Source organism: Phocoena sinus, chromosome 2, assembly GCF_008692025.1.
Source record: "Phocoena sinus isolate mPhoSin1 chromosome 2, mPhoSin1.pri, whole genome shotgun sequence".
Classification (NCBI taxonomy): Eukaryota; Metazoa; Chordata; class Mammalia; order Artiodactyla; family Phocoenidae; genus Phocoena; species Phocoena sinus.
The window spans coordinates 166,643,969-166,669,268 of record NC_045764.1 but is presented as its reverse complement, the minus strand read 5'-3'; the positions used below and the strand labels follow the sequence as shown (position 1 = coordinate 166,669,268).

The 25,300-nt window shown below is 51.4% G+C and overlaps 1 protein-coding gene across 4 annotated transcripts in view; it reads right to left on the bottom strand.

The window, feature by feature from the left end:
• Positions 1 to 25,300, bottom strand: part of RIN3 (Ras and Rab interactor 3) — a 117,313-nt gene that overhangs the window by 54,529 nt on the left and 37,484 nt on the right. For all 4 annotated transcript variants that reach the window (XM_032620026.1, XM_032620035.1, XM_032620018.1 and 1 more), the window contains exon 3: positions 10,707 to 10,824. In XM_032620026.1, the coding sequence (XP_032475917.1) occupies positions 10,707 to 10,824 (118 nt within the window). The remainder of the gene's footprint in view (positions 1 to 10,706; positions 10,825 to 25,300) is intronic.

The following is a 25,300-nucleotide window of genomic DNA, read 5'->3' as shown; positions in this document are numbered from 1 at the left end:
CCCTATTTATTGACACCTGCCACGGCTTTGCACACGTTCACACCGACGATGCTGTCACTGTTCCTGGTGGTGAAGCTGTCTGGGAGCTTCCAGAGCCGAGCAAATCTGGGAAGTGCTTCAGAAGTGCTCAGAGGTGACAGTTAGCTTTCCCTTTTGGGGAAAAACCCCAAAGCTGAGTCCCCCAGGAACATCTCCCTAGGAGTCCTGAACATGGGGCGCCCCTCCCAGAGCAAGACTCTGCACAGGAATGCCGTGAGAACTACAAAGCACTCGCGAAAGCACTTTGCCTTGTTTCTTCCACTCTTGCCTCAACCCACTCAGCTACCCAAGTGACCCTTTTAAGAGCAGAATTTGGTCTTATCTGAGCTTAGGGCTCAACAGATGCTAGCTATGTATACATGTGGATGAATGGATGCAGTGGTATTCAGCTCACTCTTGCATCTCTGCCAGGTTTCAGATATGTTTGAATATGTTTTCTTGAGACTGGGTTCAAGATGGCAGAGTAGAAAGATGTGTGCTCACTCCTTGCGAGAGCACCAGAATCAAAACTAACTACTGAACAACCACTGACAGGAAGACACTGGAGACTCACCAAAAAAGATACCCCACATGCACAGACAAAGGAGAAGCTGCAGTGAGATGGGGGGTGTGTGTGCAATCACGATAAAATTAAATCCCATAACCGCTGGTGGGTGATTCACAAACCGGAGAACAATTATACCACAGACGTCCACCCACTGGAGTGAAGGTTCTGGGCCCCATGTCAGGCTTCCCAACTTGGGGGTCCGGCAACGGGAGGAGGAATTCCTAGAGAATCGGACTTTGAAGGGCAGCAGGATTCGACTGCAGGACTTTGACAGGACTGGGGGAAACAGACACTCCACTCTTGGAGGGCACACACAAAGTCTTGTGCGCACCAGGACCCAGGAGAAAGGAGCCGTGACCCCAAAGGAGACTGAACCAGACCTACCTGCTAGTGTTGGAGGGTCTCCTGCAGAGGCAGGGGGTGTCTGTGGCTCATCGTGGGGACAAGGACACTGGCAGCAGCAGTCCTGGGAAGTACTCCTTGGCGTGAGCCCTCCCAGAGTACACCATTAGCCCCAACAAAGCGCCTATAGGTTCCAGTTCTGGGTTGCCTCAGGCCAAACAACCAACAAGGCCCACCCATCAGTGGACAAGACGACTGAAGTTTTACTGAGCTCCGCCCACCAGAGCAATACCCAGCTCTACCCACCACCCAGTCCCTCCCATCAGGAAGCTTGCACAAGCCTCTTAGACAGCCTCATCCACCAGAGGGCAGATAGCAGAAGCAAGAACTACAATCCTGCAGCCTGTGGAACAAAAACCACATCCACAGAAAGATAGACAAGATGAAAAGGCAGAGGGCTATGTACCAGGTGAAGGAACAAGATAAAACCCCAGAAAAACAACTGAATGAAGTGGAGATAGGCAACCTTCCAGAAAAAGAGTTCAGAATAATGATAGTGAAGATGATCCAGGACCTCAGAAAAACAATGGAGGCAAAGATAGAGAGATGCAAGAAATGTTTAACGAAGACCTAGAAGAATTAAAGAACAAACAAATGAACAACACAATAACTGAAATGAAAAATACACTGCAAGGAATCAATAGCAGAATAACTGAGGCAGAAGAACGGATAAGTGACCTGGAAGACAGAATGGTGGAATTCACTGCTGTGGAACAGAATAAAGAAAAAAGAATGAAAAGAAATGAAGACAGCCTAAGAGACCTCTGGGACAACATTAAACATGACAACATTCGCATTACAGGGGTCCCAGAAGGAGAAGAGAGAGAGAAAGGACCCGAGAAAATATTTGAAGAGATTATAGTCGAAAACTTCCCTGCCACCCAAGCCGGGAAGCGCAGAGGGTCCCAGGCAGGATAAACCCAAGGAGGAACATTCCAAGACACACAGTAATCAAATTGACAGATATGTTTTCTTGTCTATTCCACATAACAATTTCCTTGGAGGCACCTTTTTTTTTTTTTTTTTTTGGTACATGGGCTCTCACTGCTGTGGCCTCTCCTGTTGCGGAGCACAAGCTCCGGACGCGCAGGCTCAGCGGCCATGGCTCAAGGGCCCAGCCGCTCCGCGGCACGTGGGATTTTCCCAGACCGGGGCATGAACCTGCGTCCCCTGCATTGGCAGGCGGACTCTCAACCACTGCACCACCAGGGAAGCCCCTTGGAGGCATTTTTAACCCTATTTGTGGTTGATGAAAGTGAGGCCCAGGAGTCAAACACCTTGCTTGAGTTCCCAGAGCTAGTTAAGCAGAAGAACTAAATGCAAATCCAGGTTTTCTGACCCCAAGACCTATGCCAAGGGGGAAGGTGGGCAGTCAGAGAAGGGGAAGAGGCAATTAACTTTTTATGAGCGCCTACTGTATGCAGTTCCAGTCAGTCATCGTTACAATTATGAAGCCATTTCACGGTTGAGAAAACCAAGGCTTAGTGAGGTAGAGGACTGAGCAGTGTTGCCAAGACCTCACAGCTGATGAAAGCAAAGGGGTGGGTTTCAGTTGGGGTCCATTGGGTTCAAAGCCCACTCTCTGAGTCTTTCCAGACCAGGCCGTCTCTCTGCACAAGTGTGAGGTGTGATTAACCAGCTGAGCGGTGGCCCTGCCCTCTGCTAGGCTATGGGGACCAGGGATATTGTATCAGATACAAGCTCTACCCTCTCAGCCAGCTAGGGAAATCAGACAGGAAAATATGAAATGGACAACAAAGAAGATGAGAAGACCTGACAGGCCCAGAGGAGTGGGCTTCGAGCCCCTGAGAACAGCACAGAGGTGGGGTGACACGGTGAGTGCAGAGGAGGAGAAGAGAAAGGGGGCAGGTTGTGCCAGATGGGGATGCAGCCATTACTCCTCTTCTGGGAAGGGGGGGGCCTCCACGTGGAGATAACCTAGGAGAGACTGCCCCGAACAGGCGAGATCAGGCAAGAGATGCATCATGAGGGCTTCCCTGGTGGCGCAGTGGTTCAGAGTCCGCCTGCTGATGCAGGGGACACGGGTTCGTGCCCCGGTCCAGGAAGATCCCACGTGCCGCGGAGCAGCTGCGCCCGTGAGCCATGACCGCTGAGCCTGCGCGTCCGGAGCCTGTGCTCCGCAACGGGAGAGGCCACAGCAGTGAGAGGCCCGCGTACCGCAAAAAAAAAAAGAGATGCATCGTGAAACTTCACCGTCAACCTAAGTAGTCTCCTCGGGAAGTCAGCCAGCCTGGGCGGGTGGTGGGCGTGGGGAGGATGCTGGAGGCCAGATGCGCCTTAACTAGAGCAGGTGCCCCCTGCTCTGCTATTTCAGGACAGCCAGGACAAACTAACTCCCGCTCTTTGCTGGCTGAGGCCTGGTGCTCCACCCCTGTAACATCAGTACAATAACTTTATTTCTACTGCGATACGCACCCTCATAGCCGGGAGCAGTACTTTACGGGGGTGTTAGTCTTTCACACGTCAGTATAAATCTGTTTTCGGCTAGAGAACTTCCAGAGAGCAGCTATTCATGGAGGGTGGCAGAAGGAGGCAGAAACAGCTGGAAAGGAAGGTGGGAGCTCCAGACACAAATATGAATAATCCACACGCAGAGCCTTCCTGTGACAGGAAGCCCAGGAGGTGCCTGACCCCTCTGTAGTCACCCTTAAAAGAGGGGTAGCTGTGCAGAGGCCCCCAGCTCTCTGCAACAGTTGAGTTGGACTGTTTTCCCTTAGACACGTTTTCTGAACCTGCAAAGGCCCTGAAGGTGGCAGTCACCATACACACAGGCTGAGGCCACTCACTAGGGCCTGGTGCTGGCATGAGACATCCCCTCCCCCCTCAACCCATTTCCCTCTTCTCTTGCTCCAAGGCCATGTGTCCTAGATCCTCCTCCCACCTCTGTCAAAACCTGCGCCCGTGTTCCATTGTCTCAGAGCAGGACAAACTCCTGGTGCCCTCAAAGTGCGCACTTACATTCTAGCACTTAGGACTGTCTGACTTGCCTTTCTGGTTAAATGCGTGTGTGTCTGTCTCACCACTGGGCCAATGTCAGGGGCCATGTCTTACAGACGCCTTCGTAAGTGTCACTCAGCACGCAGTTCACTGGATATAAAGTCTTTGAAATGTTTAATAACACAGAGAAAGCTCGTAATAAAATGTTTTAGTGAAAAAGGAAGGCTAAAAAATATATGCACCACTATGATTCAAAATCTATTTTCAAAAAAACAGAAACAAATTCACCAAAGTTTTACAATCAGGTTCTTGGAGTTAAACTAGCTGGTGATGTAAGTTTTTCCTGGACCAACCCCAATTTTGGAGGCTGAAAAGGGAATTACTGAAAACAGAAAGATACAAACTGTGGTTAGTTTTTTTTTTTTTTTTTTTCTAACCAAAACCTCCATGGGTAATGATCGATGCGAGATAAGCAGAATGAATTAACTTCTCAGAGGAGTCCTGCAGAAGCAAGGTGCTGAAGGAAGTGATGGTTTTGAGGTCTGAGCGCCGGCTACTCAACCTCCACAGCTAATTATAACTGCTCGTATTTACTGAGTGCTTACTACACTCAGACACTGTGATAGCTTTTCCCCACAAACGTCTTCATTTTGTCCAGGAGACAACACTAGGATGTTAGAGCTACTTCCATCCTGACAGCAATCCCAATGTCTGTTTTTTCCATACCGCCAAGCAATTCTCCAACACCAGCTGGGTGTCCTACAATTTAACTCAATTCTGACCCCATGTACCTGGAGACAGTGTCAGATCCCACGGGTTAAGGGCTCAGTCCCACGAGACTCTCCCCCTCCGGCTCCGCCCCCCACTTCTGACACTAATCACAAGTCCAGGTTGTCACCTGTGCTTGTGACCGATCGGCTACAGACTGGAGGTTCCAACCACTTGGGTTCAATTAATTTGCTACAGTGAGTCACAGAACTCAGGAAACCCATTTACACACAAGATCAGTGGTTTATATAAAAGGTTACAACTCAGGAACAGCCAGATGGAAAGGATGCATAGGACAAGGTAAGCAGGAAGGGGTGCAGAGCTTCCGTGCTCTCGGAGCGCATCAGTCTCCCCAGTCTCCATGTGTTCACCGACAGGAAGCTCTCTGAATCCAGTCCTTTTGGGTTTTTTACAGAGGCTTCATTACACAGACATGACCAATCAATTCATTGGCCATCAGTGATTGACTCAACCCTTCCCAGAGGCTGGGGGTGGAACCGAAAGTTCCAACGCTCCAATCGTAGGGTTGGTCTCCCTGGCAACCAGTCCCCATCCTTAGGCACTTTCCAAAAGTCACCACATGGACATGAACTCAGGTGTGGTTGAAAGGGCTTGTTTTGAATCTCAAGACAGTTATGGCTCTTGTCACTTAGGACATTTCAAAGGTCTTAGGAGCTCTGTGCCAGGGAATGAAAACCATGGATATATTTCCTATTCTCAGTCACAACAGCACGATGCTGAGTGCTTCCTCTGTGCCAGGCAACGCTGTCCCACGTCCCGACCTGAGTTCACTCATCAATCCTCCGAAAGCTGTGCTGCAGATGTTCCCATTTTGCAAGTGAGGAAACCGAAGCACAGAGACGTTAAGTAACTTGCCTGATATCGGAAGGTGACAGGGACAGAATAAAAACCTAGAACTGTCAGCCTTTCCAAAGCTCATGCTCTCAAAAGAGGTTTGCATTGACAAGAGCACAAGACTCACTCACGAGGCAGTACTGGCTCCCTGATAAAATATCAAGAGCTTGCCTTCTCCACACCAACCCTGACTTTAATAATAATCATTCCTTACCTTTCTATGGACTTCATACATTTTGGTCCAAATACAGGTTCAATCTCCTTCTAGGATAATGGGTCAGTTGGTGAAAGGGTCAAACCCAAGAGCACAGAAAGCAAATCTCCCGTGTGGACCTCAAAGGCAATTTGGGTGACACTCTGCCCTCCTGTACATACAGATCTCCACTGCCCAGGAGGACTCATCTAGAATTTCTCCCCTCCTCGGTTTAAAAGGTCCCCCTAGTCCAGTGGTGATAATCATCAACACCAATCAACACAACATTCACCGCGTGTGCCCACGAGATGGGCTCCGTTCCCAAGCGCAAGTGTATCTATCCGATTCAACTACTTGGCCTAAAACCTCAGCCCTAAGAATGGGAGATTTGCTCAGGGCAAGAAGAAATCCTAACTGAGTTCGACAGGCCAGCCTTTCTAAAGCCAGGGGTCAGTCCGGCATAGGGAACAGGCCGGGAGTGAAGTGGGGCTGCCCCCCGAAACTCGGCCAAGTGGCTCAGGCCAAGTACCAGGCAGTCACTTCCTGTAGGGGCCAGACCACACCATCCGCCGCTGTCTCACAGCTCCTCTTCTACAGATGGGGCCAACTGGTTTTCTGTTATTTGGCGGCCAGCAGGAAAATGCCATCCCAGGAATGTGTCATTGCCACCGTCTTCAAGGGTGCAGATTAATGAAAAAGCAGCTAGTGTGCCCCAGCCAGGTGGCTAATTTCAGCCATAAAGGGGCAGGGCTGAGCCTGGAGGCGGGACTAGCCTCCATCTACCCCGTGTCCTGCTCCTTCGTCTCCTATATCCCCTGAGCCAATGTCTCTTCTGCCGGTTCTCTGCCCCCACCCGCCAGACACACATCTGGCCTCTGAGGGTCCCTGATGAAGCTAAGTGGTGACCCAGACGGCGCAAAGCCTTCTTGTCACCTTGGTGCAGCACAGAAGGGGATCGGGGATGCAGTAGATGGTAACAGTTGTTCAAAATAGTCGCTACCCCTTCCTGCTAGTCACATGCTGGTGGGAGGATCATACTTTCCATCCCATTGAGTCTGACCTGGCCATCTGACCTGCTTGGCCAATGAAATGTGATGGGAAGTGACACCTGCCACCTCTGAGTAAACCCTTTCGGCTCCCATCTCTCTCCCTTCCCTCTGCCCCCAGCTGGGTGCTGCTCTTTCAGCCCGGATTGCAGAGTGAAATGTTTTTGTAAAGAGCTTCAGCTGACAGGTAACGTGAGTGAGGAACACACTCACATTACTGCGGGTGCAGTGCTGTGTGTGTACAACCCACTGCAATGGAGGGCTGCTTGTCACCACAGCATAACTAGCCTGAGCTGACTGGTTCAGAGTTTTGCCAAGAAACGCTTCCCAAGGAACTAGAGGATGACCCAAGCACACAGAAGCACAGAGGTGGTCCACGTGGGTCTTTCCCTTTCAGAGCAAACGGAGTGGGGTCACAGATGAGGCTGACCATCCACTTCGGGGGATCCCCTTGTCTCCTTCCTTCACCTCAGCTCTGTGCGGGGAACCCCAGCAAAAGGTCCCGGTTCCAGGCTCTGGGCCTTTCCCTTGCCCACTTCCTCCTCAGGCCATCCCCCCACTGCAGCCACCATGGCCACGGGAGCACTGAGGAAGTTGGTGGCTCCTTCCTCCCATGAGGGACTAGAAGGCAGGCCCCACATGCTGGGCTGTGATTTACCTAGAGCCTTGGAACCCTGTGTGTCGGCTTATTCCACTCCTCCTTTTGCTTTAATCCTGCAGGAGGCTCAATTATAACAGCAAGAACCACAACACAATTATAACCCTCTGTGGTGCTCTGGGTACCACCCACCCTAAGCACTTCAGACACACTAACTCCTCCTTCCAGCACCCTGGGAGGCAGGCACCATTATCACCCCCATCTTAGAGGCCTGGAGAGGTTAAGCAAGGTGCCCAAGGTCACACAGGTGGTAAAAGGCAGAGCTCGGATCCGACACAGGCTGTGTGGCTTCCATGGTCCGTGCTCAAACACCATGTTCAGGAGGCAGGTACCGAACAGAAAGGTAGGACAAAGGTTGAAGCAGCGAAGCAACATGGCAAAGAAACACACGACCTGCTGATTTCTTGCTGTTGTCTGGTTTCTCTGGGGGGAAGATCTCAGGGGTCTGAGGTTTGGGGAGCAGTGGAGTAAAATTAAAAAAGCGAAATGAAACACATGCAAACTTATGGCATCTGTGTGGTCACAGCGAATGGACACGAATCGTGATTTGGAACAGTTATGTTTCACAAAGGATGTTTGGTTTGCTCTTTTCAGCTAAGCTGAGCATAAATTTTTAAAGGTTTAAAAATGAAAAATGGGATTCTACCACATGGGAGGAAGACAGGAAACCAGGGAAGGAAGCTTCCTCCATCCTGAACACCTTGGTTTATTCCTTGGGCTCCTAATCAGAAATGAGACACATAGCCAGACATGACATCCTGGTTGCATGGGGTAGATAGAGCTTGTGCATGCTTCCTGACCAAGTTCCAAAAGCCTGGGGCAGCCAGGTTGTCGCTGGATTGGGCAAGACCTAGAAGAGATTACCCTGGAGATGCGGCAGGGAGGTGGAGAAAGAAGCACAGGGACAAAGGAGTAAAGCAGAACTTCCAGACGTTCCGTCAGTCCAGCCCAACTCCCTTTTCCTCCAAGAAGCCGCCCTGGTCAGCCTGCCCTTGAAGCAACGCTCCCTCCTTCCATTTCTAGAGCACAATGCTACCCCCTGCTTTCAGCTACTTTCCTAATGTTGGTGTTGAAATTCAAGAGCACAACTGGCTCCTGGACTTCTAAAGGACTGTAGATACCTGGTGTCTGGGCAGCCAAGTCCCCGACAGCCTGGTTACTCTCAATAAGTAGCAGGACTGCACAAGACCATAAGCAGACAGGCTGATGGCTGTCTCTTCTCCCAGGAGATCAAAAGCACACCCAGGGACTGTGCAGCCCCCGGTGTCCCAAACAACCTCACCCCTTCTGCAGTCATCAGAGGGCGCTATATGCTTGGTCTGGGGAAACTGTAACACCCTCCTTCCTCTCTGAGATCCCTACATTGTCTTCCCCGCTGGATGCTGTAAGGCAGGAGTCATTAAGGGTTGCTGTATAAATTAACAACGCCACACACTCCTTACCCCTTACCCAGAGAGCAGACTCCAAGCAGTTCACCAAGATTCAGGCCCTCTGCGTCTCCCTGGACAGGTGTCTGGACCACACTTCCCAGTCTCCCTTGCAGTTGGGTGTGGCCATGTGAGCAAGTTCTGGCCAATGGAATGTGAGCACAAGTGACACACCTACTTTCAGGCATTGAGGTAAGACCCGCCCACAAGCCTCCTCTTTCGCCTTCCAGCCTATGGCATGGAGTCAACCACAAGAAACTGGGGGCTGCGTGCTCCAGATGGGGTCCCTGAATGAGCCTTCCCCACTGACCAGGAATCTTGCACCTGACTGGGAAACTAGCCCCTTCTGGGTTTAACCCATTACATTTTTTGTTGTTATTGCAACAGCTGGCTAATCTTCCCACTTATGTGTTCTCCATAGCATGACTCTCCACACTTGTTTAGGGGCGGGGACTGTGTTTTGTTCCCTGCTGTGTCCCCAATGGTAGAACAGCTCCAGAGACACAGAGCAGACACTTAATAATCAACTGTTGAATACACGAATGAGGGAACTGTTTCGCCCACTCAGTGTACGGCAAAAACCGGAAACTGCCCCTGCTTTTGCTTTCTCCTCCACCTCTGGAGCTAGAAAAGCAGCATTTAATTGAACTAATATCCTCACCCTTCCGGAGCCAGCCTGTATTCCTTCCTCTTTGACACCCTCCCAGAATCCTTCCCACCGTGGTCTGCATCCTCTGTGCCCCTCGGCCAGAGGTCCCTGTGCCGTTACATCTGTCACACTGCACAGCAAGTGTTGAGGTCTGTGTCTCTCCCACCCACCTTGCCCCCCACCCTCCAACTACACTGGGAGAGCCTTGAAGCCAGAGCTCTGTCTTTTTCATCTTTGCATCTTCCCAGCGTCGGGCACAAGTGTCTCTTGACAAACAAGCACCCTAAAATATTTAATAAATACTTTAAAAATATTTATTATATTTATATAACATTTAATTATGCAAATATATGATTAAAGTATATATTTCTATCATATACTTATAATATTTATAAAATACTTAAATATTTTACCTTCTTTAAATGTTGTCACTCTGCTGCTAGCCAAGAGTAAAAAGCTCCTGACATCCCTGGATCAATCTGTAAGAGGATCTAAGCCGGTGCTTGGAATAGTCTACAGATTCTTTCAACAAGCTTTTTGGATCTGAATACCTGGCTTGGCCCACGAGAGGAGGGGCTTCGGAAGCCCAAACCCTTTCAATTGCGTACAAACCCACCCTTGTTTGGGGGTCCCCAAACATTTTTCCACGGAGGCTCAAGCCTGCTCCTGGCAGCCCTGGGTGCACACAGGATTTTTGTCTTTCAAAGTGCTTGCCCATTTGACCCTCACAAAGGCCCTGTGATACAGACAGGAAGTGACTATTATATCCATTTGACAGATGAGCAAACCGAGGCTCAGAGAGGTTCAGTGACTTGTCCAAGATCATGGTTTGAGTGTGTGCTGAGCTGTCACTAGGACCCAGGGGCCCAGACATGTCCTCTCTTTTTCTTCCCTTTCTCCACCATGACCTTACAAGAGGAAACATCATAGAGGCCTTGAGGAAGCACAGCCATCAAGCTGTGACATGGGTGAGTGGAAACTCGCATTGACTTTGAGTGATAAACCGAGTTCAAAACAAACCGGGCCAAATAACTTCAGCGGATGAAAGCTTTCCCCCTTCTTCTAATTTTAGACCCTCTGGCCTGGGAGGAGTGTCTGTGGTTACAGGGTGTAGCATCTGCCGCTGCTGTGTGGCTCCAGGCAGAACGGGGACATGGTACTCACTTGATTTTTCTTCTTTAATGGTGTATTCCAGCACCGCGGATGAGCTCTCGTTTGGAGAAGGGAAGTGCACACAGAGCACCGGGTGCTTCAAGCTGCTGTCCCGGCGGACCAGGAACGTCTGCAATGGAGGAAGGGGGAACTCCATGAGTCAAAGATTTGGGGGGGAGGTTATTCAGAAGGACAAGAGTGAGATGGAAGTCATCTGGAATGTTCCAGAAACAAAAAGGCAAGGTGGGGGAGTCTAGCATTTTGAGGTAGAACTAGGGGTTCTGCCCCAAGAGCCATGTGTCACGTGGCCCAAGTGCCCTGGCTCCTTGAGTCTCAACTTCTCATTTGTCCATTGGCGGGGGGGGGGGGTGTGTGTGTGTCAACTAAATCAGTACGGATTCCTGAGTCCGCCCCTTGAGATGCTGGTTAGTTGGGGGAGGGGAGCGGGTCTGGAATCAGCTTAATCTGGTACAGGCAGTGATCCAGGGTCACGCTTGGAAAAGCTCAAATGGACGGGTTGAATTTCAACTCACACCCCAGCATGTATGCCCTGGGGGAGGCTGCTGGAAACAATCATAGATATTAGTCAATTCACACTATTTTTCCCCCATGGAAACAAAAATAACTAATATACACAGCTTTCTCTGTGACAGGAACTGTTATGAGTACCTTGCATACATTCACTTGCTTGATCCTCTCAATAACCCTGTGACGTGCGTTTTGCTGTTATCCCCACTTCACAGATGAAGAAACTGAGGCGCTCTCTGACCTTAAGAGGACCTGGCTCTTCGGGCTGGTGTGACGATCAACTGAGGAAATACCCATATGGGCTTGGCCCCTAGGACATACCCTGGAGGCTTTGCCTGGCGAAGCCCTCACAGCTGAAAGGGGCAGAGCTGGGATTCAGCCCTGGATGCTGGTGTCCATGCTCCAGACCCCACGCCATGCAGCCGCTCTCTGTTCTGTACATCCTGCCCAGGGAGGGACTTGCCCTTTCTTCTCCTGTGGGTTTACTCTAGTCGAAAACGATGCTTCTGGGACTTCCCTGGTGGTGCAGTGGTTAAGAATCCGCCTGCCAATGCAGGGGACACAGGTTCGAGCCCTGGTCCAGGAAGATCCCACATGCCACAGAGCAACTAAGCCCGTGTGCCACAACTACTGAGCCTGCACTCTAGGGCCCGAGAGCCACAACTACTGAGCCCTCGTGCCACGACTACTGAAACCCACGCGCCTAGAGCCTGTGTTCCGCAACAAGAGAAGCCACTGCAAGGAGAAGCCCGCGCACTGCAACAAAGAGTAGCCCCCGCTCACCGCAACTAGAGAAAGCCCACATGCAACAACGAAGACCCAACACAGCCAAAAATAAATTAAAAACAAAAACAAAACGATGCTTCTGAGCCCCAGGGACCTATCTGTGCTCTAGTAACCCAGCACTACCCAAAGTCTAAACCAGAGCCAGCGTGTTTACAGACGCCTCACTTTCACTTCTCCTGCTCTGAACGACGGTTCTGCTCAGTTAAGGGGACTGTGACTCTGAAGTTTTCCACTCTTACACCCACAGCAGCCCTGGGGCAGTGCCCTCCCCGTGGCCATCATGGGGAGGGGACCCCTGATTCCTTTCATAGACTGTGTGGTTTTAAAATGTTCTTTTTAGTCTCCACTGGCCCCACCCAGGCTCGTCCCTTTTTCCAGGTGATGACAGACACCTTCTGGAATCTCCCCAACCTCTTGGGGCACAGCTCCCCCTGGGGAAGAGGAAGAGGGTTGGTCCTCCCCCCAGGAAGGGTCACTCCTTCCTTTCCTGAGAAAGGACTTGGTCATGGTGTCCCCCCTCCCCTCCACCCTCGTCCCCACGAGGGGTCTAAGCCGTTCCCACTCAGGCTCCAAGAGCCCGGTCTAGAGTTTGGAAGACCGGAAGTCTGGCCAAAGATGCTGAGAGAAGATTGGGGAGCAGGGCCACTGGGGCCTCCAGAGGATGTGGCCCCAAGCGTGACAGGCTCTGGAGAAGCGCAGAGACGGCACTTCTCCCCTTCCCCCACCAAGGCACACTGTCCTGCCACCCCTTGGGTGATGCCTCAAATTACCCGCCATTGTTATTTACTATTATTATGATGCTATTGCTATATAGTATTATAATTAATTGTCAATAAAACATTAGAATAATATTGTTGGTATTGACTAGTAGCAGCTAACACATACCGCTTCCCTCCTCTACCCAAGCCTGAACCCCAGTTCATTAGATTCCATGATCTTACTTAACTCTCATATGAGAGGGGATGCAGTTATTATCCCCATCTTACAGACGAGGAAACTGAGGTACAGAAAGGCAGGTAATGCCCAGGATGACAGAGCTGGGATCTGAGCTCAGGCCCTTCGGATCTAGATCCGGAGCCCTCGGCTGCCCTGCGCCGGCCCACAGAGGGCAGTCTCTTGGCTTAAGCGTCTGCTCGCCGTGGGAGTGCCTCTTGGGAGCAGGGACACAATGCACCCATCAGTCATTGAACCGTGGTCAGAAATGAGTTTGCCAGCCCCTCTCCTCGTGCAGGGCAGGGTGGAGAGAGCCTGAGAACCCAGCGGATAGAGGAAGGCAGGAGAGAGGCTTCTGGGGCAGAAATGCGAGCTGGGCTGGGTTGCTGGTACCCCACCTGGAAGGACGGCCCTCCTAGGGGACCCAGCGGGAGGCCAGCTCTCCTCTAGATGCTTCTCTGCAGTCCCGGCACAGCCTCGCCCGCTGTGAGCAGCAGCGTCACTGAGCTGGTGCGTCCACCTGGACCCGGACTGCCCCCAGGAACGCGTCTTTCCAAGAAAAGGGGTCACTTTGGTTCCTCTTCAGAGATCCAAGGCCGAGCTGCCGCCTACCCATCAGGTCCATGGGACCCAGCATGTGTGAGGGAGTGTGTGTGTGAGAGAGAGAGAGAGAGAGAGAGAGAGAGAGAGAGAGAGAGAGAGGTGTGTGTGTGTGTGTGTGTGTGTGTGTGAGAGAGAGAGAGTAAGCCTATGGGTGCTATAAAAAATACAGCTGGTCTTTGTCTCTGGCTCCTGGCACAGAGTTTCAAAAACCCTTGGATTTTCCTGAGTGATGGAGGTCTTAGGTAATTCATAAAGAGCCCCTCTGGGCCATACCTGAGTCTATGCTAACAGTCGGCTCAAGTGGGACCTTAAAGGAGGGGCTGCCCCAGAAAGCCAGGCGCATAATTCTAGAGGGTTGGAACCCGAAGCCCCACCCTGACCTCTGGAAAGCGAAGAGGGACTGCGGACTGAGTTCAAGCACCGGGCGGTGATCGAATCTCCTGGCTGGTGAACACACTGACACGTGGGGAGGGTGCGTGCCTGGTTCCCATCGGGAGAGGGTATTGGGGCTCTGTGTCCCCCTCCCCAGCCCGGACCTCGCCCCCGTGTGTCTCGCATTCAGCTGATCTTGAGTTGTATCCTTTATATTCAAACTGTCACCATAAGCATGGTGCTTTCAGTGAGTTTTCTGGGTCTTCCTAGCAGATTATCAAACCTAAAGAGGGGTCACGTTTGTGACCAAGTCAGACAGGAGTGTAGGGAGCCTAGGGACCCCACGCGTGTCTGGCATCTGCAGTGAGAGCAGTCTTTTGGGGACCTTCCCTTTAACTTAGGGGTCTGTGTTCGCTTCGGGTAGTCATGTCAGAATTGAACTGAATTGTAGGACATCCAACTGGTATCAGAGAACTGTTGCCCAGGGCATAGTGAGTGTGTGCAAGCGTGTGAACGTGTGTGAGTGAACATACGTGGGAGTGAGTGTGGAATAAGGGAACTCCCGGCTGCCGCCGGGGTCCCCCCCGCTGGAACTCTGGGGAGCCGGGCACAGGGAGCGAGGCCCAAGCGGGAGCCGGTGGTGCCCCTGGGAAGGCAGACAGCAGAGTTGGATCCTTGACCCTGACTGGGAAGGAGCTGAGGCTGGCACTCTCCTCAGCTGAAAAACAAACTGGGGGCTTCTATCTTTGTAGGGCACATGTGTGAGGGACACAAGCCAGGTCACTGGTTCAGAAGCACATGCACGTAGCAGAGTGGCCCCTCGCCACCCTGAGTGTCAGGAATGGCACAGGAAGGAAAGCAGTGTTTTTCAAACTGTGGGTCATGACCCATTAAGGCAAATGCCACCAACCATTTCTCTTTCCAAAAGAAAATACAAGAGAATAAAACAAGACAATAAGGATACCTATCATAAGGATGGACTTTTTGTCAGAGAGATCGAGTGAGAGACGAGTGGACGGCCAGGGCCGCAGGACAACATAGACTGCCTACTCCACTGATTGTCAACTTCTTCCTAGACTATTTGACCCCCACTGATCTCTCTCTAGGGTGACCGCAATGACAAATCACGGTTGCCAGCCTCAACTGGGACCTCCAGCAATGCCGCCTTGCAGTCTAATTGGCTCTTTCACACCCAGCACGTAACTATTTCTGGACTTAGTCACTCCGCTGAGACATGGACCCCGTTCTCCACCCTCCCGTTCCACAGACAGAAAGAAAGGAGATAAGAGCTCTCGGACAGGAACTCCTCCAGCTGCGGGGAGAGTCACAGTCTCTCACAATCTGCCTTTCCTCTTGGGCTCCCGGAGGGCCCAGAGCAGCCAGCTGTGAGCTCTGTGGCCCTGGGTAATTCCGTGGCTTCTCCGAGCCTCAGTGTTCTGATCTGTAAGTGGGGATAACACCCACGACCACCCAGCAGAAACAAGAAATGAAACCAAAGCCCCACGCCTCCGTGTCGGAAGGGTAAATGAGACATTGCATAGGAAAGCACCCAGTGGGATACACGTGTCTCCACCGATGCTCACTAAGGATTAATTCTCCATCTGCTTCCACCCTCCTTCCCCATGGCTGGTTGATATTCCTCAGTCTCCCAGTCTCGGGCTCCATCTAGAACTGGGGATCAGTCTACCACGTGTGTTTGTTGTGAAAAAAACTCAGAAGGGATTTCCTTGAGAGTGTGCGTCAGCGGAGGGTAAGGAGCCAGAAGCTGAAAAGAGCGGCTGACGTCTGCGCTCCGGGCCAAGTACCTCACGCTCGGCATCACCCAGCTCTCCCCACGGCCCCAGGAAGCAGGCACTACTACCATTCCTTCTGATGGATGAAGACTCAGGGCACAGGGAGGTTAAATAAACCCAAGGCCACGCAAACAGGAAGTGCAGAAGCAAGACACAGACCCAGGTGTCGCCAAGAACATCTCACTTATCTCTTGCCATCAAGTCTGTGTTATCTACTCACTACAGGCCAGGGGTGTAGACGGGGGTGGAAAGTCCCCAGTCTGGGCTCAGGTTCCCAGTTCTGAGCATCCAACACCCACCCTTTCAGCATGGCCACAGAGCCTCCTATAGCACTTCCTTCTGCCGTGGCCAAGTCCTGGGGCTCTTATCTGAAAAGCCAAGATAAGGTTCTGGGTTGGGGGTCTGGGGGGCTGAGTTAGTGGGGGAGGAGCAGGGACAGAGGCTAGAGGAGTCCTCTGACCTCTCCCGCCCAGATGGCAGTCGGGGAGGGGGCACTGACAGGTGCCTGCTATGGGCAGAACCCCGGTCAGTGGTCTGCCTTGGCCACTGTCCTTCGGAATAAGATGGTCTGTTCCACGTTCCCCTGTGGGGAGGTTTAGCACCTCAGCTAGTCACAGGGTCCCTTCTAGGAAGTCGCCACAGACAGCACCTCAAAAACAGTGTCGCTGTGCGGCTCACTGCAAGAACGTATGCAGACCGGTAACTCCTACAAAGCGTTCTAGATTAAGGTGCATCTCCCATGCTTAAACCCAGCAGAGTTCAGCCAAAGCCAGTGCCAGGAGAAGGGCATCTGAGTGAACTGCCTGTGTCCCTATCACACCCCTACCCTCACCAGGTGTCCATTGCTTATCCTCTAAGGAGATGTTGCCCGTGATGGTTGCTGCAGGTGAGCACCCAGGGGGCTAACGGGCTGGGTGTGCCTCCCAGAGCTCCTTCTCCAGCACCCTTGAGGGGGTCCATGTGCAAATTCTCCAAGCCCCTCTTACTTCTCTTTCTACCCCCTGCAGCCCACTTTTTAGAGCTGCAGGGGGACTCGAATCTCAGCTCTGCTCCTTACCAGCTGTGGGTCTGTAGGCAAGCTACTTTTACTCCTCTGGTCTCGATTTCCTCGTCTGAGCCTGAGAATAATAACCTCCACCTTTCAGGGCTGCTATGAGAATTGCTGGTCATATATATAAATGCCTGGCATAGAGCATGCACTCGATACTTATTATTATTATAGACTGCTACCATTTACTGAGCACTAAACCAGATGCTAAGATTTTTATCTGCATAATCTTGTTTGACAAAAAATGATAACTATTAATACGATTATTATTATGTATCTTTTTTCCAAACAAAGAGATAGGAAAACGGACTGAAAGATTATTCACCTATGCGGTAGATTAAAATGGCCACAAATTCTTTGCAGCTCCTCCCATCAAGAGGTGGGGTCTATTTCCCTGCACCTGGAAGGGTGGCCTTAGGATTTGCTTTAACCAAAAGAATGCATCGGGGACTTTGCTGGTGGCGCAGTGGTTAAGACTCCGTGCTCCTGATGCAGGGGGCCTGGGTTCGAGCCCTGGTCAGGGAACTAGATCCCACATGCATGCTGCAACTAAGAGTTCACATGCTACAACTAAGGAGCCCACATGCCGCAACTAAGGAGTCAGTGAGCCGCAGCTAAGGAGCCCTCGAGCCACAACTAAGGAGCCCTCGAGCCGCAACTAAGGAGCCCGTCTGCCGCAACTAAAAGACCCAGTGCAACCAAATAAATAAATAAATATTAAAAAAAAAAAAAAGAATGTAGCAGAAGTGACTCTGTGGAGGGTTAAGCCTAGGCCTTAAGAGGCATGTCTGCTTCCATGCTCACCCTGTTGGACCACAGCTGTCATGTGAAGAAGGCTGAGTGAGCCCGCTGGAGTCATGAGGCCCAGCCCACAGCTGGTACTAACCGCCAGACAGGGGAGCAAGGCCATCTCTGGCCAGCTGGCCAGATGACTGCAGCTGCCTGACTGACCCCAGGAGAGACCAGCAGAAGAACCACTCAGCAGAACCCAGTCCAAACTGCTGACCCACAGAATCCTGAGAAAGTTGAATAGTGGCTGTTTTAAGCCACTGGATTTTGGAGTGGTTCGTTATGCCACAGTAGGCAATGCTACAGCTGTGGGTTATGTGGAGGTGGGACCTCATCCTTTGGGTACCCCCCTCCTCTCTTCCTCCTATGAGGTGCTGTTGAGGGGTCCCCAGAGCTTGGTGGGGAAGTTTGAAAGCCACGGGTACGTCCAGCTCCTCACTCTACAGCCAAAGAAACCAAGACCCAGAAATGCAAAAAGACATCCTGAGGTCCCATTATTTGTTCGTGGCAGAGCCAGGACAAGAATGCAAGGCCAGTGACCTTCAGATCAGGGTTGTGACCATTATAGTACATGTCCTCCAACCCAGCCAACCCACCAACTGAGCATGTGTTTTATGCCAGGCACCTGGTTAGAGGTTTTAGATACCTTGCAGCAACTCCCTCCCTGGCGTTTAGAATATTTTACCCCTTGTACAGATGAGAATACAGTGTAGGAAGAGGACTGGCAAAGAGGGAGGGAAAGGGGAAGGTCCAGAGCATTGGGCCTTGGGCCCCTTCTGTGTAAGACTTTAGCCCACGATCTCTGGAGCCAGACTCTCAGAGTTCAGTCCATAGTTGGCTACTCTTGAGCTGTGTGACTGCTCTGGGGCTGCTTCTTCCTCTGCAAAATGGGATCACGATAGTTCCTGCCTGTGATGGTCGCTAAGAGTCAGCCCCCCTGAGAACCAGTTCCCCTCCCTCTCCTTGCTAACTGACCACAATTCTGGCCTGGGAGCAGTGCATTCTGCCTCAGGAGATGAATCCTGTTTGGTCAAAGCCAATCATGGCTATTCTGTTCCCCTCTGCCACTCACCCCCTTCCCCAGCCTCCCTCACAGTCAGGGGTAGCCACTAAAGTATCTGGGAAAACATCTGTTCCCTGACAAAAAGGCTGAGCCTAAGAGAAGAAAGCCTTTTGCCCATGACCTCCTGCTTTTAAATGGGTGAGATGGCTGGAGCTGCAGCTGCTATTCTGTAACCATGAGGTGACAAACAGAGGACAAAAGCTCACCTTGAAGATGGAGGAACAGAAAGGTGGAAAGGACCTGGGTCTTGAAGACATCACTGAACTGCTTAACCAGCCCTAGACCCCAAACCTCCATATTTCTCATTAGATATACAACAGTAGCCTTATGGCTGAAGCTACCATAGGCCCAGTGCCTCAAAGGATTAATGAAAGAACTGCCCACATGACTTCGGTAGAGTGCCTGCCATATAATAAGCACCCAATATATGGTGTCTCTACCTGCCTCAGAGCCCCCTGCTGTACGGAGGAAGCGTTTCCATCCTCCTGTTCATGGACGGCTCTATGATTCAGAAAGGCAACATGGTGGGGCACCAGGCACCCTGGAGACGGAAAGACACCCTCACTAGCGGCTCCAGACTTCAGGTCTCAGCCCCGAGTGAAAGGATGAGCTCAAGGTGAGCAGTGAGGGAATGTGAGCTGGCAAGTCCAGGCACCGGAACCTTCTCTGTCCACCTCCGGGACCCTTGCCTGCGGGCTGCCTGGGGTTATTAGGAATGGAGCAGCTCACACTACTGCTCCCAGCTCACACCGGGACCCTCCCTGAGCCACTGCTCCCGAAAGCCTTCCCTGATTAACCGGGCCACCCACAAAGCTCGCTGTGCCCCAGTGTCCTCACTCAACGTCTCCCCTCTGTGGGAACAAACGTCGTCTGGTGCCTTGTTGAGCTGACATCTGAGTCACCCACTCCTTCTGTTCCCTCTTTATTTTTTTCCCCTTTTGTCAGCTTCCCCAACATACTGGATTAGGAACTCACCAAAAGCAGAAGAATCCTCTTTCCCCAATTGTACAAACTGACGGGCGACGTGCCCACTCTGAGGGTCCAGTTTTCTTTGAAGAGCTAGGATTCCCCTACCACCACCCCCTGAAACAACAGTGGGTTCATGGTCAGGTCCCTGGGCTGTGAGGCAGGACACAGTGTCCCTCTTGGTGCGGACCCTGGCTTGCTGTGCCCTTCGGCAAGTCACTTCCCCTCTCTGAGCTGGCTTTTCCAGTCTAGCGAAGTAGGGGGACTAAAGGGTCCAGGACTCCTTCCTTCTAGAAGATTCTCTCCCAGCATCAGTGTCCTGGGGTCTTTCCCAAACCCCCAAGAGGCTTACATGAGGGTTAGTTTCACAGGTAAATTACTGCAATCCAGGAGGTTCGAGCCCCTGGCTGGGTTGGAGCCCTTCCGTATCCACCTTCAGCCAGAGGGGGTTTGGAAAGACCAACTGATTTCAGTAACAGCTGGGACAGAAATATGCTTAGGGAGAGAATTATGCAGCCATTGCATTCCCCTCCTCCTCTTCAAATAATTACATAAAAACCCAAAGCTAAATACACTCTAAATGGTTTTGTTTTTACTATTCCTTCTTGGCCCGGACAACCCAGAGCTGTGTCTGCTTTTCTACTTTTGTTATTTTAGGACTATTTTCCAGTCGCTTGGGGAAATTTTCCAATCACGCTCTTTAGGGCTGGAACAGAAGTGGCTGGTTCTTCCCAGGCACCACAAGTGCCTCTGGAGGTCAGGGGTCCAGTGGCCGAAGCCCCCTCTGGACACGCGTGGCCCACCTTTCCCATTACTGATAACGAGGCTGTAGCCTGGCATGGAGCAGCGTTTCTCAATCCTGGCTGCATATCAGAATCGCCCAAGGAGCTTTAAAAGCATGCTGGTGGCCGAGCCCCGCTCTAAACCAAAGAAACCCGCATTTCTGGGGATGAGGCTGACACACTGTGGTTTTTTTTAAAAAAAAAAAAGTCTTTGAAAGCAGTCAGTTGGTGGGCTCAAATCACCCTCTATCACTTAGTGGCCATATGACTCTGTCAGAGGTGGGTTTCCTCACTTATAAAATAGAGAGCCTGCCCCCTGTTCTGCAGGGCTGGTGGAAAGATGAGAGACGGTGCTTGGCACACGGCAGACCTGCTGACTATGCCTTCTTCCCTGGCCCTGGCATCCCGAAGGGGCAGGAAAGGGGTCTCACCGGTGCTTTCGCCAAACTATATTGGACATAACTGGTATTCCTTGGTCTCACAGCAGGGGAAGATGCCTTGAATGTGGGCTGGTCCATATTGCAACTCAGGCTACCGCAACTCTTTTTTTTTGCGGTACGCGGGCCTCTCACTGTTGTGGCCTCTCCCGTTGCGGAGCACAGGCTCCGGACGTGTAGGCTCAGTGGCCACGGCTCACGGGCCCAGCCGCTCCATGGCATGTGGGATCTTCCCGGACCGGGGTACGAAGCCGTGTCCCCTGCATCGGCAGGCGGACCCTCAACCACTGTGCCACCAGGGAAGCCTTGCAACTCTTGAGCTAACCCCTCACTACAAAAAGCAATCTTACAAGAGGTTTCTTTCACTAAAAGACCACCTCTTGGCCTAGAAGCAATGACACTTCAGTAGCAATGAACACACATAGCGCCAGATCTTGGTTTCTAACATTATTCTCCAATAAAAGGAACAAGGGTTCCTTGGAGAAATGGCCGATCCTAGGACTGAGGCAAGAAATATACAAGACAATCTGGAGCACCTTTTAGTGTAAGAAAGTAAGGAAGTGCTCTGAACAAACAAATAATCAAAACACAGGCACAATGATGGGGTTATGTCAAAGGGACACAGGAGCCCACTGAAAGAGCTCCCGGTGGCCAAATCTGGAACAATTTGAGCCATAAAATAATTATGGTAGTATTGGATTATAACTCAAAGCATAAAATAAGTACCTATGAGTCTACATCGATATTAGTAAGTGGTCGAATAAATAAATAAATGGGGGAGAAGAGACAAATCTCTTGTGCGTAAGAATTTCAAGTAGTTTATGTAGATGCTCCGCCCTCAAGTAGGTGGAGCATAAATCCCCACTCCCTGAGTGTGGGCTGTGCAGAGTGTCTTCCTTCCAAAGCAAACTGTATGAAAGGGGGAGGAGAAGGAGTAACTTTACAGCGGAAACTGCCAGCTGATCAAGGTCAACATCAACAGTGACACCATGTTGACAGTATGAACCTCTGTCATGATGTGATGAGAATGGCGCTTTGCCTATGGGATCTTCCTCCCCAAAACTCATACCCCCAGTCTAACCATCTGACAAATCCCAGGTGAGGGACATTCTACAAAACACCTGACCAGTACTCCTCAAAACCATCAAGGTCGTCAGAAACAAAGAAAGTTTGAGAAACTTGCAGCCAAGAGGAGCCTAAGGAGACCTATGACTATATGTGATGTGGTGCCCTGGATGGGATCCTGGAACAGAAAAAGACATTAGGTAAAAGCTAAGGAAATCTGAATAAAGTATGGGCGTTAGTTAATACTAATGTATCAATACTGGTTCATTAATTGTGACAAACGTACCATACTCATGTTAGATGTTAACAGTGGGAGAAATTGGGTGAGAAGTACATAAGGGAACTCTCTGTACTGTCCTTGCAACTTTTCTATAAATCAAAAACTTCTAAAATAAAACTAAAAGAAGAAACACCCCACCATTTGGGTGCAGGATGAATAAAGATGGCTTTTGATTGCCTTGCTCTGGATATACGCGAATCAGAAATGGGCCAATATGTTCCCAGAACCTTATCAGAGAAGCAGGCTGCAGGAGATGGGGAGTAGTAGAGGGGGTGGGACATGGTCAAGGTCATACAGATATTTGGGACAAAGGGGCTGGATCTCCAGTCTCCCGACCACTGGCCCCAGACATGATGAAGCACTGTCTCTCACTGGTGCCATGAGGGGTGGGTCCAGGTTATCTCTGAGGACCCTCCAAACTCTCACAGCCTGGGGGCTACCCAGTGTCTATATCTTAAAAACGATGAAGCCATTGCACTGGTGGAATTTCAGACAGTTCCACGAGAGTGATATTATGCAGCAAAGGGCCTTCCCAGCATCTCCTGAAGATCATACTATGCAGACTCTGCTCTTACTAGCTGTGTGACTTCAGGCAAGTGACTTAACTTCTCTGTGCCTTCATTTCCTTATCTGGAAATGGGGACACTAATAACACAAACCAGACAGAAGTCGCTGTGAGGATCAATAAGATCATGCAAAGAACAACTTTGGGTAAAAGTTGGTCAGTCTTTTATCAGAGCGTGAGCTTTAGGGCTTTGTTTTCTGCTTGAAAATACAGAAGCTCACAGGGAGGAGTGCGGTGTGAGGGCAGAGAATTGAACAGAAGGTGCATCTCTTCCAATTTTGTTGTCCTCGGGGCTGACCCAGTCCCTGTGGTCTCAGAGGGAGAGTAAGGGGTCAATAGCAGGAAGGGCCCGGCTGACCTCTTTTAGCCCATCACCTTCGGTCTTAACAGTAGCCTGTGGTCTCACTCCTGGGATTAGATTCAAGGCTCTGGACAAGGGTGTCACTTCAGGACCCAGCCTGAAGCTTTCCGTTTTCTATACTCAGCCCCTGAGTTATAAAATAGCGACCTGGGTACCTCCACCTACTTGGGGTGAAGAGGTGTCTGGGCCTCTTGTAGCCACGGAGCCTGGGATGAAGGCTTAAAGCCTTGTGTGATGTGTGCTCACCTGGAAAGTAAACACAGCCACGTGACCTTCGTCCCTCACTGCAGGCAGGCCCTGAGCAACTGGCCTGGCTTTGCCAGCTCCGCAGAACCAGCCCCATCCTCCCTGCCATCCTTCATTCACTTGTTCTAACGAACACCCAAAGCCAGACATACTCTGCACCTAAGCCTGAGCCAGACGCTGGCATTGCAAGGCAATGAATGCATCTTAGTGCTGCCCTCCAGCGACTCCAGTTGGCTCCAATCCCTGCGGACATGCTCTCTTCCCTCCCTGTGTGCCCCAGCCCAGCTCATGCCCACTTCTGGGGCTCAGCCTGTGCTGTTCCATCACCCATCCACCCACTCAGCTCCCCCATCCCAATCCTGCCCATCCATCCTGCATGGCCCAGCTCAGCATCTGTCTCCTCCAGGAAGTCTGCCCAGATCAGCCCACCTGGACAGGCTCCCCGCCTCCTCTAGGTCACTCGCTGTCCTGCCTTTTACCCAGCACTGAGACATCCCCTCCCCATGCCTTCCCATTCATATCCGTGCATGAAGCCCCCACCAGACCCTCTGAGAGGACAGTGGTAAGATCAGATTTTATCCATCTTTATAAACGTGTCTTATACCCAAACCCATCTGGTATTGACTGACCTCAAAACATTACTTCTTTTTCTTTCCGGCTACTAACCTTCACCCTTGTGAGGGGTGTGCTTTGGCTTAGCCAAGACTGGGATCAAATCTCAGCCCTGTAACTCACTAGCTGTGTGACCCTGGGCAGGTGGCTTCACTCCCAGTGGTAGAGGCTGCTGGGGCCCTGCCGACTCTCTTTAGTGGACCCCAGTCCTGCTTCCAACAGCCAGCTTGGCATCACTTTGCTCACTGGCTGCTTCTGGCCAGAGTCAGATCTTCTCATACTGAGAGCAGAGAGGTGGTGCTGGAACATGAATCCTCATCCCCCATTGCCTGGAACCAATGGCTATCAGCAGTCAGTGGATAATATCAGCTCCCTCAGCCCTCTGGGCAGAATGACCTTGAGATGTGTGCTCTACCCTGGCTCCCAAAGTGCCCCAGCAGAAGCCAGCTCCACTGCCCCCAGGGGTAACATGCATCAACACATACCTTTTTTTTTTTTTTTTTTTTTTTTTTTGCGGTACGCGGGCCTCTCACTGCTGTGGCCTCTCCCGTTGCAGAGCAACAGGCTCCGGACACGCAGGCTCAGAGGCCATGGTTCACGGGCCCAGCCGCTCCTCGGCATGTGGGATCTTCCCGGACTGGGTCACGGACCCGCGTGCCCTGCATCGGCAGGTGGACTCTCAACCACTGCGCCACCAGGGAAGCCCAACACATACCTTTTATTAGCTGCCCTCCCTTCCTTGTCTTATTTCCCCCACTGGTGCCCCCTGGGGACCCCTCCCAGATCCTCTGCTTCTGGGAACCCCAAGGGCACTCTTCACAGCCACAGTTTCATTATCAGTAAAATGAGGATAATGGCAGAGCCCACCTCACAGGATTATTGCGAGGATTAAATGAGGTGACGTTCATACGACACTTGGTACAGGGCCTGCCATTAATAAGCAGTCTCCACACAGAACCACTACTGCTGTTTTGAGTTGGGCTTGTCGTAAACTTTTTGAAGAGAGTATCGAACCTTTGGACAAAGTGGGCATGACTTACACCCAGTGCAGCTCACCTTGGAGACCCACTTGCTGTCTCCCGGGACGGTCCTCACTGTCTGGTCCACCCCCATCTACACGCATGCCTGGACACACCTCTCCTGATGACCAAGTAAGGTCCAGAAAATGGCCATTCGTCACACCACAACCTTGCACTTGGGCCTGTTTCTCAGCTGCATCCTCCCAAGAAGGGTGGGACGCTAATCCCCTCAGATCCTATTAGGAGAGTGGACGACCAGCTGGGGCTGCAGCCTGGGAATACCGACCGGAACACCTGCTGGTATGAATCCCTGATTTTATTTTCTATGCAGTTTCATAATCTGCTCTAAAGCCTCAGG